This window comes from Marmota marmota, unplaced genomic scaffold, assembly GCF_001458135.2.
Source record: "Marmota marmota marmota unplaced genomic scaffold, marMar, whole genome shotgun sequence".
Lineage (NCBI taxonomy): Eukaryota > Metazoa > Chordata > Mammalia > Rodentia > Sciuridae > Marmota > Marmota marmota.
The window spans coordinates 22,138,724-22,158,151 of NW_026000142.1; the positions used below are offsets into that span (position 1 = coordinate 22,138,724).

At 37.2% G+C, this 19,428-nt stretch overlaps 1 protein-coding gene across 5 annotated transcripts in view; it reads left to right on the top strand.

Annotated features, from left to right (window-relative positions):
* Nucleotides 1-525: 525 nt before the first annotated feature.
* The window catches only part of Calu (calumenin), a 32,952-nt gene continuing 14,049 nt past the window's right edge, over nt 526-19,428 (top strand). Inside the window, exons 1-4 of one of the 5 annotated variants that reach the window (XM_015488321.2) lie at nt 550-663; nt 6,996-7,105; nt 10,383-10,614; nt 15,994-16,187. In XM_015488321.2, the coding sequence (XP_015343807.1) occupies nt 10,394-10,614; nt 15,994-16,187 (415 nt within the window). In that variant the 5' untranslated portion in view covers nt 550-663; nt 6,996-7,105; nt 10,383-10,393. Of the gene's footprint in view, nt 664-6,995; nt 7,106-10,382; nt 10,615-15,726; nt 15,921-15,993; nt 16,188-19,428 lie in introns of those variants that run through there. The other 4 variants (XM_015488320.2, XM_015488319.2, XM_015488318.2 and 1 more) reach the window with 4 other exon arrangements.

Consider the following 19,428-nt stretch of genomic DNA (forward strand, 5'->3'; position numbering starts at 1 on the left):
GATGCTTGGTGAACAAAGATCACAGAAATGTGAAAGGACAAGTAGTTAAGGAAAGACTAGACGATGGTGGCCAGAGCACTATAAGTGAAGGGGCGTGGTGGGAGACAAAGCTAAAAGATACACGATAGCCAGAGAGAAGAGCTTCCACTAGATGCCAAGTCTGGGCAGCAAGGTTTAAGGGTAAGAGATTGAGACTGTTTACCATTGTAATGGCGGTGACCGTAAAAAACGGATTTACGGTCTTGTGGGCATGAAGATTACTAGCAGGGTAATTCTAGACATCCTGTGGAGGCAGAGTCACGCGCTATGAATGGGGACGTGGCGTCCGGACAGCCGCGCCCACACGCCGCCCAAGCACCAGGCTGGGGCCTGCAGCAGGCCCAGGGACTAGACTTGGGCGGGAATCAGCTCCACGCAACTCGGCGCGCTCGCGGGGACGTGGCGCTTTCCAGCCTATCCGGGTTACGCAATTGTGGGGCCAATGGCTACTCCGGAAAGCTCTGCGTCGACGGGGGGCTTGTTGATGATTGGTTGGGAAGCCGCGGCGAGACGGATGAGGGCGGGGCGCAGACTCGCTTCCGGTTGGGCGGTGCTTGCGCGTGTGAGCTGAGCCGGTGGGTGAACCGCGGCCACCGTGACTTGGGCTGTGAGGCTGCGAGAAAGGTAGGTATCGTGGTGCTCAAGCCTTCTGCCGCCGCCGTGTCCTTATTCGCTTTCTTTCTGTCCTGGAGCCTTGCTCCTGGAGAGGCGTGGGCTTTTTTTTCATTCTTAGCTCGTGTCTCTGCTGGTGCCGGAATCCGGGCCTGAGCCTTTCCACGATTCCAGGGCCCGAGGCGCTCAGCCTGGGATGGAACTCCCAGCTAGCATTCCCGCACTCTCTGAGTGCTGCGTCCCATCAAACTTTGGCTCCCTAACTCATGTCTTGTTGGGTACTGTTTTGTGCCTGGCTTGCCGTGTCCTTGCCCTCGGGTCCCTGATGTACACCATTTACAGTGTACCTCGGACTAGAGGGTCACTTTTGTTTGTCTCCTGAAGGTCGGAGACAAACAAGGGTTATTGAATCTGCTGCCTGCCACCTCCCACTCCCCCGCCAGCCTAGATCTGCCAGCCCCGTCCCAAGGCCACATCCCGGGAGTTGGGTGCCGCTGCCAAGAAAGTCGTGTTCGCTGACTTAAAGGGTGTAGGAAGAGGGTGGAAATTACGAATGAAGACCCTATGTGATTTTTTTTTTTTTTTAGAATATCTTATATAATTGCAAAGAAAAGCAGAAATTTTTGAGCTCCGGTGTTTGGTGCATAGTTGAGTCAGCAACGAGAACAGTCTTAAAAGCATTATTAAGGAATTGCTTTTTTTTTTTTTTTTAACCTTGTTTTATTGCTTCCAACCCTAGATCCCAGTTCTGACTTTATCATACTGTGTTATGAAGTAAACTTAATTCCCTACAGCTGCCATGATTAAGAGTTGTTGAGTGGTTTGAAGTTTGGAAAGCTGCTTTTGTATCAAGGAAAAAACTTCCTGGATCTCCTGCTAAAACTTTTGGGCTTTTTGTTTGAATTTCTAAGTGTACATAGTCACCGAGAAGTGGATTTTTTTGTTTGTTTGTTTTATTTGAGAACTGAAATGCATTCACTTCCTAAGTTGGACCATAAAGTCAACGTTAATGAATTGTGAATAGGTTGCATCTAGTTTTTTTTTTTTTTTCCCCCTAGTATTTTATTGAGCTTTGGGAGTAGAGAACCCCAGAATCTCTGATAAATTACTGTTTGCCATGGAAAGAAACTTGACCTAAGACAAATGCATTTTTTACCTCATTAGATGAGCTAACCAAGTATCAAATAATAGCCATCACTGAAGAATTTGTGGAACAGTTGAAATGAGGGATCAGAGATAATCTATGAATTGTATTTGTAGATAAAATGATTTCCCTAGGCCTCATCTGAGTATACAGCGATTCAAGGGTTTCTATTTTCTTTTCCTTAGAATTACAACTAGGAGAGCCATAAACTACAAAAATCTATTGAGTATTCTAGAGTGTATGGTGCTCAATAGAGCTTTGAAATCATTATTAGCATCATTATTTGCTTCCATTCATCCAGTAATGTATCAATAGATACTTACTGATAGCAGTATCTATACATTCATCACACAATCTGTACATTGGTACTACAGATTTTCTGTAACATGGAAATGCCAGGGATGTTGGAGGAATAGCAGTATAGTCAGGAATAGCAATTAGAAATGCCTGTTAGGATATAAGGCCCTAGATTCTGCCAGGAGTGATAGCTCACGCCTGTAATCCCAGCAGCTCAGGAGACTGAGGCAGGAGGATTGCGAATTCAAAGCCAAAGCCAGCCTCAGCTACAGTGAAGCACTAAGCAACTCAGTGGGACCCTGTCTCTAAATAAAATACAAAATAGGGTTGGACTGTGGCTCAGGGGTTGAATGCCCCTGAGTTCAGTCTCCAGTACCCCTAAAAAGAAAAAGGCCCTAGATCCTCTCTCTCTGAGCTTCTCAATATGGATGTTGCTGATGTTGCAATTTATGTATTAGAGTTAAGATAGCTGAAATAACACTTTTGAAAGTAGCTGGCTTTTAGCCAGATCCAGTAAGGGGAATTGGGTTGGAGAACACAAACAGGTAGCACTGTAGTGCTGCCCAGTACTACCCAGTTAATCTGATAAAATGTTGTCTAAAAAGTGCAAGACAGTGCATTAGAACTATAGAGGGAGAAAGATTTATAATAGCTAGATGAAGAAATTCTCCCAAATATGTAGAATCTGTAAGGGAACTAAGGAGATAACTTAAAGTAGCCTGTGATCATGATTGTGGAGTGCTACAAACAAATGTAGAAGAATTAGTACTGATCACTTCCAGCTTGAGTGATCATAGTAAATAGGTCTTTTCATCTAGAATTTTAAAACAATTTATAGGCATTTGACCCTGAGGAAAGGTTGAGCTAAAATAAGTTGAGCTAATACAAGTTCTGAAGATTTCATGTATATTACCAATACACAAAATTAACAAACATTCTCTCTCTCTCTCTTAAAAAAAAAAAAATCTGTCCTAAAAAAAAAATTTTTTTTTTTTTTAAATTTTGTAGCCAGAAAAATTTCAGGTTCCTGCTGGGTTGCTTTGATTATAGAACTAATGAAGCTTGGACTATTAGTTTCCTTATCAGGTATTTTCCTTCAACAGCTAAATTTTGCACTTTTATATACTTAGCAGTGTTGTAAATGAATTCCCACTGCCACAATTAATAAGAATGTATTAATGAACTAATATAAATTCACTGTCACTAGAGAATTTTAAATAAGTGGCTTGTCAGTTAAATGTTAAATAAGTGTCTTGTCAGTGTTATGTCTCCTGTCAAATTATGAAGGATGACATTATTTTTTCGGATTTTATAACCTGGGCCTTGGTACAGTTGAGTATAGGTAAATTGCTGTCAGGCTGTTAACCATAATCCCCAATTGAAGTAGAAACTTAAGCAGTGAGATTCCATCTTGGCTACATTATGGAGAAATGCCTTTTCTGCTGAATATCCAGCTCAGAGAACTGGAATTTTACCACCACACCCATTTCTCCCACTGATTAAAGTTGAGCAATGGGTCTGTCTATGGTCAACCATAATTGTGGGATCACTTATTGTTAATATTCCTGAGAAGTTGAATTTAATTTTAAACATCTGAATTTCCTGAAACAGTCTACTTTCTGTGACCAATGGATTTTTTTTTTTAATCAAAAGTAGGAAGGAAGGAAGGAATGGAGATAGAGGTAAGAATTTAGAGCTTTCAAGGAAATTTTTGCATATATAAAATAGATTTCATATGACTCATTGTTATTAAAATCAAACTTATGCCATTAATCTTTTCTCCTTTAGATTACTGAAATAATTCATGAGAATAACTTTGCAGAAGACCATTATTGGTGACATACTACAAAAGGATGCTAGCTACTTTTCTGTTTTAGGCCTTTAGTTTGTGACTCTCTAACATGGTGCTGTCCAGTAGAAGTATAATACCAGACACATGTGTCATTTTAAATTTTCAGAGGAAAATTTTTAAACATGTGAATTAATTTTGATACATTTTATGTAATGTAATACATAAAATAGCATAGTTTTGATATAAAATATAACACTATAAAAATGTGGCATTAACCACATAAAGTAAGGTATTAGGATTCATGTGGGTAATGGCTAGACATTTTTTTCTTTTTTAGAAAAAAAATATTAGATGCTGCTGAGCGTGGTGGCTCACACCTATAATCCCAACAGCTTGGGAGGCTGATACAGGAGGGTCTCGAGTTCAAAGCCAGCCTCAGCAATGGCGAAGTTCTAAACAATTCATTGAGACCCTGTCTCTAAATGAAATATAAAAATAGGCCTGGGGATGTGGCTCAGTGGTCAAGTGCCCCTGAGTTCAATCCCTGATACTGAAAAATGTGTGTGTGTGTTTATATATGTATATGTATATGATACTATGAAAAGTGTGTGTGTTTGTGTGTACATGATACTACTGTTGATAAAGGAGGGACAGAATTTTAGAGAAACTTATAGGATATTTGATATTGGGAGAAGGAGAGATGCATTTTTCACAACCCTTGGTTTACCTTCTAGATCACATGTTAGCGCTCATACAGCTAAGTTTTCGTTTGTATGTCATAAATTTTCCTAATATGTTAATTGTTGATGTGTAGCTGTGCTGAAGTCGGTAGAGAAGTGAGAAGGGTCCTTTAGCTTGGAGCTTTCTAACTTTTGAGTTCAGTGTGGTTGAAAAGAGAATGATAAGAGTTCAGATTGGGGTTCAGAAATGAACTCTATTAATGTAGTTCTTCATATGCTTTGTATGAAAAACTTATTTTATGTTGCTGCTTTTCATTTTTTCCCACATAAAATATCCTTTGTCTTATAAGGATATCTTTTGTTTCTACTTGAAATTTTATATGTATATGGATTTTCTATTCTTATGTGTGTCTATATTCATAAAACAAGAGGCCTTTTGTTAGAGAGTCTGATAGCCAGGAGCTGGTATATGTGGGCACAAAGAGCTTTTTTCCCCCTCAAATAGAAGTTATTTAAAGTGCAGATTTTTGCATTGCTTATTGCAGAGAGGTGAAGATTAGGTAGGACCATTGGCCTTGCCCGTCAGGTGGTCCTTGGTGAACTTTTTAGGCAGTTTCATCAATGGTAAGATAGAAAGCCAGATTGGTGGATGTTGAAGCAGAGGCAGCAGTGTACACGCCTGTGTGTATGCGAAAGCAAGCTGGAAGAAATAACAGTCTAGGAAAGACTGATTTGGGATGGTAGAGACTTGAGAAGTGTTGATTAATGAAATGTGGGAGCCTGTAGGGAAGTGGGGATGGCAAAATTAAGAGAGTAGAAGGAAAGAAAAATGAATACATGATAAAGCCAGATCTTTACTGTCTTTGGGATTCTTATGTTCTTGTATCAAAATATTAAGTCAGACATAAATGTAGTATTCCCTCTAAATCACAAAGTGAATCAATTTGTTGTATTTCTGTATGCTACATGTCTCCAAACTGTAACAGTTTCTACTCTTTCCAGGACCCAAGTGTTTAGCCATTTATTTATTTTGTGATATTTGGGGTTTGCAGGAGTTGTTAGGGTTGTTGTATTTTATTCTAAAGACATATTTAACCACTTATAACATTTTTCTAAACGTGAAGTTCCCTTATTAGTAGTCATAAGGGAAATCCCTTGTTACAGTGACTCCTGATTTTACTTGCCTCTGTAAGCTTCTGGCATAGCTATTGCTTGATCATATTACCAACATCAACAACATATCCTGTTCCTCAATTCATAAAATTGTATTTATCTAAAGAATTATTTAGTTTTAGGTAGAAATTTCATTTTACCTTAAAATAAAGATTCTAATAGCCAACTTTGATGTTGAATTTAAAAGAGCCACTAAGTCTCTGATTTTCTCTGTACTGTTCAACTGATGTAACTGATAGACTAAATTATTGAAGGGTCAGCTGAAATGTTATTTGCCTTGACCAGTTTTTTACTTACAAAAATTTTTATCTTATGTTTTAAAGATAGATATGCATTTTTCCTTCAATCTTTTGAAATACAGCTTGAAAATATCTGTTTTGCCACCTACTATTGAAAAGATTTTTTAATGTTTAAATTAAAAGGTAATACATATGAGAGAGTGCTTATTTGCAAAAATTAAATATGCACTAAAGTTCACTTCCATAGTAGTCTCACTGACCCACTGCATTCCTGTGTCTTTTCCCTTGAGCCTAGAGATTACCACTGTTTACATGTGAGTGTTTATTTGACCACCCCATTTTCTTGTGTGTGTTATATTTTATATATATTTAAACAACCTGGGGAGACTCTTTACTTTTTTTTTTGCTTTTGTAAATGATATCTTGAGCTGAGCGCTGTGGCACACACCTGTAATCCCAGTGGCTCGGGAGGCTGAGGCAGGAAGATCGAGAGTTTAAAGCCACCCTCAGGAACTTAGCAAGGCCTTAAGCAACTCAGCCAGATGCTTTCTCAAAATAAAATATAAAAAGGGCTGGGTGTGGGGCTGGGGATGTGGCTCAAGTGGTAGCACGCTTGCCTGGCATGCGTGCGGCCCGGGTTCGATCCTCAGCACCACATACAAACAAAGATGTTGTGTCCGCCAAAAGCTAAAAAAAAATAATAATAAATATTTAAAAAAAAAAAATTCAAAAGGGCTGGGTGTGTGACTCAGTAGTTGAGTGCCCCTGGGTTCAATCCCCAGTACCCTCCCCCACCTCCACCCCCCAAAAAGAGAGATCTTGACATTATTTTTTAAATTGCTTTTTGGAGGTTGTACTTAATGTATCTTGGTGAGTGCTCTTTCACTGAAGATAGATCCACTTCATTCTTTTTAAACTTGGTGTACTTTTCCTTTATGTAGATTTAATGTCTTACCAGTTCTCTGGTATAGCTTGTTTCCAATTATTTTAATAACTAAAAATTCTCATGCTGGTTGCAGTGTTATGCACCTATAATCCCAGCTACTCAGAGAGACTGAGGGAGGAGAATCACACGTTCAATGCTAGCCTGGAAAACTTCGCAAGACCCCATCCCAAAATAAATTAAGAGGTCAGTAGCTGCGGTTAAGTGGTAAAGCACCCTAAATTCAATCCCCAATACCCCAAAATTAAAACAAAAAACAAGCTGTCATCATTGAACATCTTCTTATGGTATCTTTGTACAATTTGTGTGTTTTGATGGATTGGAATGAAAATGTTGAGGAAGTTTCAAAAGTATAACCAAATCTAACATTGGTGGGAGCAGTATAAGAAAAATAACACTTTCTACCCCCTTTTGCTATGGATCTCGTGATCTTGCTTTCTCCGTGCTTCCCTTGATGGATTTTCATCAGTCTCATCAGTCTTAATTATCACATCATTGGGTAACAGATTTTTTTTTTAAAATATTTTTAGTTGTAGATAGACACAATAACTTTATTTTTTTATGTGGTGCTGGAGATAGAACCCAGTGTCTCACACATGCCAGACAAGTGCTCTACCACTGAGCCACAACCCCAGCCTAACCATCTCTTTTGAGAATTGGTGCTTAGGGAGTAACCACCCGATTACCTCTTTAGCTACCTTTCTTTTTCTTTTTCCTTTGTATTTATTTTTTAGTTGTAGTTGGACACAATGTCTTTATTTTATTAATTTTTATGTGGTGCTAAGTATCGAACCCAGGGGCCCACATGCCAGGCAGTGCTCCACCACTGAGCCACAACCCCAGCTCTCTTTTTTCTTTTTTAAAAATATTTTTTAATTGTCAATGGACCTTTATTTTATTTATTTATTTATATGTGGTGCTGAGATTCAAACCCAGTGCCTCACACGATGCTAGGCAAGAACTGTACAATCCCAGCCCTTCAGCTATATTTCTTTTCATTTTATTGGTGCTGATCTATTTACTCTGTAATGCTTTCTACTCTGATGCTGTATTCTCTGTCAGTCCAGGACTTCTCCCTTCCCCTGCTTTCCCAGTGATTGTATCCTGTGCCCTTTGTGCTCTTTCATAGCCTGGAAGTTGTTCATGGAGGCCTCAGGTTGTGCCTTTCTATATAGTCAGCTCTATAGGTTGTGTTGCAATTAAACTTATTTCTCTATTTGCTTTCCTTTTTACAGGATCTTTATATAACATGTTCATCTTTAGCTGTACTGGGCTTTTTTTTTTTTTTTTTTTTAATCCAAAGGGCTGTATAAATCCAAGTTAATATAATCTACCTTTTTAGCTATCAATTGGGACTTAATAAGAAAAATGGATACATTGAAAGGTGTGTAATATATTGGCATGTTTGATTTCCTTATCCCCTGACTCAATTCATTTCCTTCATTCTGGTTCCCAAAACTTTTTTATTTTTTAGTTTTTCGGCGGACACAACATTTGTTTGTATGAGGTGCTGAGGATCGAACCTGGTCCGCAGGCATGCCAGGCGAGCGCGCTACTGCTTGAGCCACATCCCCAGCCCTGGTTCCCAAAACTTTGAGACAGGATCAAGATAATTATTTATAGGGATTCTGAATTGATAACTTGTAGAAGTTATGCTGAAAGAATTTTTAAATTTTTATCAGTATTTACATAGAAAATGTGAATGCTTAGACTAGCTAGGTCCATTAGTGACATCCTGAGGAAGGTGAAATCTGTGACTGGTTTAAAATGCTGATTAGGACAGGGTGTAATTCATTTAACTTTCCTGTGGTACTGTAGCCTTCTATTAGTTTCCTAGGGCTGCTGTAACAAATTGCTACAAACTTGAGTGAATTAAAAGAATAGAATTTTATTGTTTTTCAGTTCTGGAGGCTAAAAGTTCAAAATCATAGGTGTGAGCAGGACCATAATCTCTGAAGACTTTAGGGAAGGATCCTTCCATAGCTATTCCTGGCTTCTGCTGTTAGCAATCTTTGGCATTTCCTGACATGTAGATTCATCACTTTAATCTCTTCCTCTTTCAGTATATGGCACTCTCATTCAGTGTGTCTGTGTTCAAATTATTGTCTTATAAGGACTCCAGTCTTTGGATTAGAGCCCACTCTAAAGTAACATGACTTCATTTTAACTTGATTACATCTGCAAAAATCCTCTACTTCCAAATAAAGTCAGTGAAAGGTACCAGGGATTAGGCATAATGGGAGATGAGTGAGCAATAATGTGAAATTGCAAAAACTTAATCTCACTGGGGGCAGGAGCATTCAAAGTCTATGTTCTACTGATGGAAGATTAATTTAAAAATGAAAACCTAGGGGCTGGGTTGTGGCTCAGTGGTAGAGCCTTGCCTGGTATGTGTGAGGCACTGGGTTTGATTCTAGGTACTGCATATAAATAAATAAATAAAGGTCCATCGATAACTAAAAAAATTTTTTTTAAATGAAAGCCTAGGAAAACCTTTCCCCTTGGTTTGTAATTTTAAGTTTTTTGTTTGTTTGTTTTTACCTCTATGGCCTTAACCTCTGGACATTACTGTGGGATATCTATAGAATGTGCTAAACAGGTATTTAACTCAAAGCTTTTCTGCAGTTTTTTAGTCACATTTTTTCAATAAAATGTTCCAGCCTTGTGCTTGTTCATGAAGTTCCCTGTGATTGCGGAGTAGCAGTGTGGAGGTCTGGAGAAGAGCCTGGGAGTCTTTACTTTGAATAGTATTCCTTATGGTTCTTATGCTTGAGCAAGTTTGAGAAACACAACTGTACAAAGGGATAAAGAAGTTTTTATGACAGGACCATCTAACTGGTTTGGTCTTTGATGGTGATTCAGGGTTGAACTGGGACTTGGGAAAATTGGTGTTATAGAACAAGGAAACTATTCAATATTTCATTAGTTCCTAATGGGATGGTCATCAGAATCATGGGAGAAGCATTTAAATATACAGATGCCTGGATTCAACTTCGGAGATTCTAAATCAGTGGGAAAACTTACTAAAAAAGGCTTCCTAAGTGACTAATAACCAGCCAAGTTTGAAGACCAGACCACTTATATAGTATAAAAAATAAAGGATTTGGAGTCAGGATTTAAATCTTGGTCCTATGACTTTAAACTGTTATCAACTCAGACAAAAGGATTAAAGTTCTATTTTGATGTCTTTTAAAGAGACACTACTTACAAAAAGATTTTAGCTATAAATTCCTTATCGACTTAAAATCGATGAAGAAAACTGGTAAAAATTTCCCACCATCATAATCTTGAGATTTCAATATTCTTCCATATTTATTGTGTGGATTAAATAAAATACTTGGGTAATATAACTGACTTGCATAGACTTGTATGTATATTAAAAATTTAACTGGTACATGAATGTTTTCTTGTTTAATTGTTAAGCTTATTGTCTCCTTTATCAACTGCCTTTTGTTTTCTTAAGATCCGATTATCATGGACCTACGACAGTTCCTTATGTGCTTGTCCCTGTGCACAGCCTTTGCCTTGAGCAAGCCCACAGAAAAGAAGGACCGTGTACATCATGAGCCTCAACTTAGCGACAAAGTTCACAATGATGCTCAGAGTTTTGATTATGATCATGATGCCTTCTTGGGTGCTGAAGAAGCAAAGACCTTTGATCAGCTTACACCAGAAGAGAGCAAGGAGAGGCTTGGGTAAGGTGCCAGATCTCAAGGGGCTACTTAGGGATTTACCATTCTTTGTAAATCAGCTGATTCTTTTTTTCTTTTCTGGTTTAGTCACCACTAAAGTTATGCTGACCTCTGTCTTCTGAAAGCTAACCACAGAATTGCTACCACTAAAATTTAATTAAGTGCCTGCTTTTCTACATTTCTCCATTGAATAACAATTTGTATCTCATTCTACAAAGCAAAATCATTTTTTAATAAAAGTACCAGGTACTGCAGGACCCATCTTGAACTGTATTGTCTTGATCTCAGAACATTACATGGGTCATCTTTATCTCTGTTGCTTTTAATTTTGAAAAATAGTTTGTGATGTATTTATTCATTATTGCCCAAGCCTAGTCTTTGGGAAAAAATTGCAGATTTTACCCCTGGACTATCACTTTCTGTACAGTTTATAATTTTCAGAGTGTCCTTCAACACAATCCAAAGCAACCTTGCCTTTTAGAGATTATAGCAAGTAATGGTCTTATTGTCATAGCTTCAGTAATGGCTGGGCCATAGTCAGGTTCTGTGACTCTCTGAGCAGATAGCCTTTCACCTAGAGAGTTTATTTAGTAGAATCCCAGCTGATTATTTCTAACTGGAGGTCCTAGAATGTCCTTTGGGTCTTCTAAGGCCTTGCTTTAAAAGAAAAAGTCAATTTTGTGAAAAAAATTTTCTCTTCAATGAGCACTGTTGGTGCAGCTTTCTGAACTCTACTCCAGAGATTTGTGTGGAAGTTGTACCACTCAGTAATTTCCAAAAATATTTTGCCATCAGGGATAGTGCTATGATATAAGGCATTATTATAGAGTTTACTTTATACTTCAATATAACATTCTTTCTTTGTGTTATCTGCTGACTAAAGGGTACAATATTTTATTCTTCAACAGTAACAGAAAGTAATTAAAAGATTTTGCTATACAACCAGCTATCCCAAGACATTTGAAAGTAGATATTGTTGGATACAGTGGTAAACACCTATAATCCCCAAAATTTAGGAAGCTGAAGCAGGAGGATTGCAAGTTCAAGGCCAGGCTGGGCAATGTAGTAAGACCCTGTCTAGTAATAAAAAGGGTTGAGTACTGTAGAGTGTCCCTGAGTTCATCCCCAATACCATCAAACAAAGGAAAGAAGCTAGATATAGAAACCATATATCAGCCAGGTGCAGTGGCACATGCCTGTATTCCCAGCAACTCGAGAGGCTGAGGCAGGAGAATCGTGAGTTCAAAGCCAGTCTCAGCAGATTAGCAAGGCACTTAGCAACTCAGTGAGACCCTGTCTCTAAACAAAATATTAAAAAAAAAAAAAAAAAAAAAAAAAAAAAGGCTAGGCATGTGGCTCAGTGGTTAAGCACTGCAGGTTCAAAAAAAAGAAAGAAACCATCTATCAAAAAGTCAGTCTTGGGCTGGGGTTGCTGGGTTCAATTCTCAGCACCACATGTAAATAAATAAAATAAAAAGGTCCATCGACAACTTAAAAAAAAAAAAAGTCTTCTTAGGTTGCTTTTCTAACTTTGAGAGACTGTGCTCACTTTCAGTTTTAATCATGTAACTATGTTAACATTCCATGCTGAAAATAGAGATTCATGAGGGTGTTCTCAGCCTGAATGTCATTGCCTATTAATGTTGTACCTGTCCATCCTACATTCAATCTGCAAAAATTGCTTCACAGAATTACCCTTAAATAATAAAGGTTCTTTAGGTTTGGTCATTTAAGGTAGATGTTCTGTCTCTTTGCAGGCAGTAGAACAGTTTTGCTAGCAGTTTTCAGTAGAGGAAAAGATGTTCCTTTCTATTCTCAGCAAATATCAAAGGTTCAACACATAAGTGGACTGTATTTAATTAGAATATGAATGAACTAAGTACTGTTTGCTTCTCCCAAATTTTGGAGATAGTGACAAGTATCCCTAGTATATGCAGTAACATACTATTGGAAGCAAAAATCCCAGGTTACTTAAAACAACAACAACAACAACAAAACTTATTTACTATGGCATTTCTAAACATTGTTTTGGCAGGTAACTATATACCAGAAGTTGAAAACTAGATTCCCCCTTTTTTCCCATTTGTCTATAAGGCAAGTAATTAAGAGAGTTGTAGATGGATTCATTATTTTATTTATTTTTACATAGTGCTGAGAATCAAACCCAGTGCCTCACACATGCTGGGCAAGCACTCTACCACTGCACTAGAACTCCAGCCCCCAATTTTAAACAATTTTAACATACAACTATTCACACCTTTTTCTTGTTAATTAAGATTTGACAAATAAGAAATTTTTTCTGCATGTATATTATCATTCTCCCTCTCCCTACAAAGCACTGATTTTCACGTATGTATCCTTCAAATGAAGGTTTTTATTTTGAGATGGTATGCCTTAATATTAAAAAGTTCTTGTCCTTGATATATTTACTACAGAAATGAACTATAGCAATTCATGATCTTTTGGGGGATCACAGGCGCAAACACTTTGGAAGTCTAATGAAAACTAAGTATTCTTCCTTAGAAAAGTACACATGTATGGATCTATACATATAAAATTTTGCATACCCCAAATTTCAGGACTATTATACCTCCTTCTAGAGCCATTTATTGACCAAATTTTTAAAAACAACTCAGGGTCAGCTTTATGCCACTTGAAATGTATAGAGACATGTGTTACCTTGTAGCTCTAATAACAGGAGGTCCACTAAGTGCATTATATCTGTCCTAGAATAAGTGCTGGTTAGTGGCATCATAACTATGTCTATAGGGTTCTCCACTGTCATAGTATACTATGCCATTAGCTTCATAAATTAACACAAGCCTTTAAAGATCAGAATTAAGAGCTTCATGCCTTAAATAGGATGTGCCTGATATACTTTCGTAACTAACTGCCTGCAAGCTGCATGAACAGCAAGACATAAATCACTTTTTTATTAGAGTGTTGTCATATACATGTATGTGCATGTATGTTCTCATGCCAGACCATGTGTAAGAAATATTGCTGGGCATGGTGGTGCACACCTGTAATCCCAGCAGCTTGGGAGGCTGAGACAGGAGGATCACAAGTTCAAAGCCCCCCCTCAGCAATACTGAGGCACTAAGCAACTCATTGAGACTTTGTCTCTAAATAAAATACAAAATAGGGCTCAGGATGTTGCTCAGTGGTCACGTAGCCCTGAGTTCAATCCCTGGTACCAAAAAAAAAAAAAAAAAAAAAAAAAGAAATATTTATTATCTATCCCTTTTTTAAAACAAGTTTCTAACCCATGCATTAAACATTTGGGGTATTTCCATTGACTAAAATGCTGTTCAATCACTTTCATTTTAAAAAGCCCATCTTGAATAGTCATATGTCTTTTATTAATCTGGGTGATACACTTCGGGCTATTTATAATAGTTTAAAAATATCACTTGGGGGTAGAAGTTTTGATACCTTGCCATTTTTTTCTTAATAGTGCAATGGCATTATTGGTAGCCAATGCCATTTTAATATAAATTGGATTACATTATAGATAATGTAGAAGTTTTCAATACTGGTCTAACTTAATTCTGTTAATATTGATTAAATTCTATAGATTTAAACTTGCCCAAAAGCCAGGCATGGTGGCACATTCCTGTAATTCCAGATACTGGGAGGGATGAAGCTGGAAGATCACAAATTTGAGGCTAGCCTGGGCAATTTGGATCCTGTCTCAAAATAATATTTAAGAAGGGCTGGGGATGCAACTCAGTGGTGGAGCACTTACCTAATATTTCTACTACTGCAAAAAATGAGTGAAGTTTTAAAAAGTTCTGTTGTTATGTCCATGTAATTAAAGGAGGATATATATTAACATTTTAGAGTTAAGGCTACAAGATTACATATTCTGTGAAGGAAAATGCTTGTTATTTGTAGGGTTTATGCAATTATGGCTAATGCCATATTAGTATCAAAATTGTATTCACAGTGTCACCAATACTCTTTGATCTAATCACTTTCTTATATTAATGGAATTAAGACAAACTGGGAAAAGCCATCATTTATTACCAAGGGACAGTCTTTTTCAGTCAAGCATAGTAGTAAGCTGAGATTTCACATCTTTTTGGAAGTTTTGATTGTTTCTGTTCACATAAACTTATTTATATAACTTGATTTTTCTGAGCCTCTAGTTGATGATTGCATCTTTAAACAGGAATTTTCATATCATGAACATATTTATAAATCCCTAAGATGTTCAGATCTGGAAGAAAGAAGCTCACAAAGCAGAGAAGTAGATTGATTAGCTTTATAATCTTCACACTAACCCTCTCAGCTTATTAACAGTCTCATCAAAGATACACATTCTTACTATATTTCCTCAGAGTTTTAGATAAGTGTCCTGTCTATGTACCTGTTTTTAAAAATAAACTTGCTTTGGCCAGGTGTGGTAGTACATGCCTTTAATCTCAGTGACTCAAGAGGCTGAGGCAGGAGGATCACAAGTTCAAAGCCAGCCTAAGCAACTTAGGGAGACCCTGTCTCAAAATAAAAAATAAGAAAAGGGCTGGGAATGTAGTTCAGTGATAAAACACCCATGGGTTCAGTCCTTGGTACAAAAAAATAAAATAATAAACTTGCTTTGAAATATAAGTGATATTTTTAAGAAGAATATTTTTTCCAAAAGCATCTATATTTTTGAAAGTCTGATTTAAATATTTTGAAGTTTTAGAAAACCATTGTCAACAATTATGATTATTTACTAAGAAATGGAGATTCTCCTTTAAGTGTAATAAAGAAAAAATATAGAGGTTTACTTGTTTGATGTAGTGTGAGAACTTAGATGGGCATGGATATTCCATGAAATTCTGACCATAGGCTCAGACCTAACCAAAGAGATAGGCTGGGTTTGCTTTTGGTCTCAGCACACCAGCTACAGCTTGTGTTTATCTTAACCAGATGGCTCACTATAGGCAGGAATGGGCCACTTAAGAGAAAAATTTTCAGTTGCCTGTCTGGCAGTTTTGTTTCAGAGACAATTTTTTTATTTCTTTGTGTTAGCCCTGGATAACACCTATGGTCACAGCACACACTTGGCTATTTCCAGAGCCTTGTGTCCTTTTAACCTCTTGCTGGATTTCTCTGCATTTTCTACAGAAAGATTGTAAGTAAAATAGATGGCGACAAGGACGGGTTTGTCACTGTGGATGAACTCAAAGACTGGATTAAATTTGCACAAAAGCGCTGGATTTACGAGGATGTAGAGCGACAGTGGAAGGGGCATGACCTCAATGAGGACGGCCTCGTTTCCTGGGAAGAGTATAAAAATGCCACCTACGGCTACGTTTTAGGTAGGTCCCTACTATCTGGGGGAAAAAGTCTTGTGGAGCCGGCACCTTGAAACGTAACTATTTTGTCTTGTAGAATGATTGTAGATAAAATAGACGCGGATAAAGATGGGTTTGTGACGGAGGGGGAGCTGAAAACCTGGATTAAACACGCCCAGAAGAAATACATATATGACAATGTTGAAAACCAATGGCAGGAGTTTGATATGAATCAAGACGGCTTAATCTCCTGGGATGAGTACAGAAACGTGACTTATGGCACGTACCTGGGTAAGGGGCAAGATGTCAGCTTGGCCGAGACTATGGTCTTCAGTCAAAGAAACAAATGGGTCACACAGTAAAGGAAAGGAAGAAATTGTGCCTATCCTAAATAATTCAATGCTGAACTGATTCCCCTGCATCTTATTAATTTTAAATTTGTATATTATGTATTTTTAAATTTGCTTAATTGTGGTTTTCTGAAGTCTGGCATCTTCTACATCATTAGCATTACAAAAATATTTTACCATTTTTTTCTTTCTATCATCCCTCATAAGAACAATTTTTGGAGTAGATCTCATTTAAAAGGCTGCATTGTTCCAATGATGAAAAGCAAGAGACCTTTGGATGTCTCTTAATCCAGTCACACAAAGATGGTGGACCTGAAATTCAAACCAAATTAGATTCCTTTATAATTGGGGAGAAGAGGAAGAAAATCACTGCTTTTCTTAAAATAAAATTCAAATAAAACAGCTTCCCTTGATAAAATTTAACTGCTTCAGTATATCTGCTTACTGAAGTTTAGAAATAAAGATTTCCCATTTGTTTTCTCTGGCACATGAGTTTATCAGCCTGCTTTGCAAATGCTCCAAGGCAGATAAATGTTATTTGATTGCTTTCTGTTGATTTGGTAGCTTTTTTTTTTTTTTTTGCTTCTTTGGGCCACCTGTTAGTAATTTTCTTTGATTTTGGCACTTCTACACTTGCCTGCTATGGAATAGTAGGTGGTGGTCTTATGGATTTGATGATCTAGGGTGTTTTTATTTGTGAGATTCCTCTATTGTACATGGTTACCATTTGCGACAAAAATATATAAATGGTGTTTTTGCATTTTTATCCTGGAAATTAGGCAAAATTAAGTTAAAGGAAGCATTCTCCACCACTGACTAGCAGTGTATATATAAAGATCTGTTTCCCCATAAGATAGCCAGCTGTCCATGTTAATTACAAGAGTGCATACATTTCTGGTGAAGAGACTTTTATTTCTGTGTAGGGCTTGTTCTCATTCCTAAGACCAAAGTGGTAATCTCTCTCTCAATACTTGACATTTAGCCAAGAACCAAACATATCATTCACTCAATAAAGAACATGTGTATTAAAAAGCCAGCACAAATGGAGAGTCATCCTGTGTTTCTTATTTTCTGGCTGAGGCCCAACATCCTCCTGACTTTTTAGAATTAATTATAAATATAAAGCAAAGGGTAGACTACTGGTGATGTAAACAAAATGGTACATTAATAAATCTTAGCTCAGACCTAGACACAAACTTGCTGCCCAGAATGCTGCTTCAACTGTGTATGATTATGTGCATAAAAATCTGTTGAAAGCTCTGTTGCCTCACAGGGCAGATGATTCAATGTAATGGGTATTCCTACTGCCTGAAACTGTTCACAAGCTGAAGCACTGACTGGAGAAGCAATGTCTTTATAAGGCATCTTTCCCAGGAAGCCTGTGAGGAGATGGCCCTCAGTGGGTAATGAGTTGGATTAGAAAAGTGCTGGAGAGTTTTTGTGAAAATGTGTTCTCAAATCAATTTTGAATTCAGGTATAAATAATCTTGGCTATTAAAATCTGTTTCAATTAATCTACTCTTCACAAAAGAAATGTTAATATTGTCTGTACCCCAAGTAAGATACCAAATACTAAAATCCTCTCTGCCTATACCAAAATTAGATTAAATGGCCAACCAGAGGCTGTGTACAGGCCAGGAAAGGCTATAAAATGGTGCTTTGGATAAGTATAGAAGCCCAAGCAGGACTGTAGGTGTATAAATTTCATTTTTAAAAATAATGCATTGCGGGGCTGGAGTTGTGGCTCAGTGGCAGAGCGCTCGCCTAGCACGTGTGAGGCCCTGGGTTTAAGTGTCAGCACCACATATAAATGAATAAATAAACATATTGTGTCCAGCTACAACTTAAAAAAAATATTTAAAAAAAATAATACATTGCATCCTTTCCATTCTTTTATATGTACATGTTGCTATTAGGTTGCTTGATGCTAGTCACCACGTTTTATCCCAGAGGAGGGGAGGAGGGCTTTTAGCTGAGAATCTAATCTGAAAATGTGAAGTGACATTTTCTCTTATCTTCTTTCTGTTACATAGTTGGTACTGCAATTTGGTATTTGTTTAGAAGAGATGACTTAGTATCTGAGAAAGATGGTATTTTCCATAAATTCTGCATCTCCCTCCTGTTCTGGCTTTCAGTATTCAAATATAGAGTCCCAAAGCCTTATGAGGCAATAAGCTGTCTCATTATATTTTTGACACTCAACAAAGAAAGAAGCTTCAAGCTGCTTGGCTCTCAAAATAGATCTGTTTTTGGTTTTGTTTTTTAAACTGTGCTTAAAATATGGAAAGATTGAACTGCAGTATCAGAGGTCAGTGGTATGATCTTTCTGTTAAAGGGGCCCTGAAGGTCTTAAAAAAAAAAAATAGTGCCCTTTTTATTTATATATTGCAGGAACAATAATTTCTTACCTTTAACGTGGTGTCTTACTTTTCAAAGTATCTTCACATCTGCTATCTCATTTGGTTTATACAGTAACTTAATAACTTTTTTATTTTCTGTGGTTAACTCCTTTACCATTTTTTCAGCTTATGGAAATTAAATTTTATTCTTCTAGATTCTTATATAGTATCTGCTACTTGTGTGGTTAAACATTATAACAAATAGGACTAAATTTAGTTGTAATCTAATGTCTATTTTTAAATAACAGCCTAAGCAATGTACAATTGCATATTAAAATGAACAATTGAGTCTTGACATATGTATACACCAGTGAAACCATCACTACAGTCAATATAATGAGCATATCTACACCTCCCCCCCCAAAAAAAATTTTTTTTCTCATATCTCACCTTCCATATATTCCTGTCCCTAAGCAACCAACTGACCTATTCTCTGTAACTCTAGGTTAGTTTGTATTTTCTAGAATTTCATGTAAGTGGAAGATAAATAATACATGTAACTCATGATAGATAAAATGTAACCTCTTAAAGAGGTGATGTTCTGTTGCTTAACTCTAAATGTCTTTAAAATGAGGCTGAAGGTCTTTGATATCTATCTTATTAATGTTTAATAAAAATAACAATAATTGACATTTATTGAATGCCAACTACAGGCCAGGCATTGTTCTAAGTGCTTGACTTAGTTCTGTTGTTGCTGGTTCTCACTTGAACCTCATAACAACCCAATGAGGCAGGCATCATTATTATCCTCATTTTACAGATGAGACTGAGGTACAATTAAGT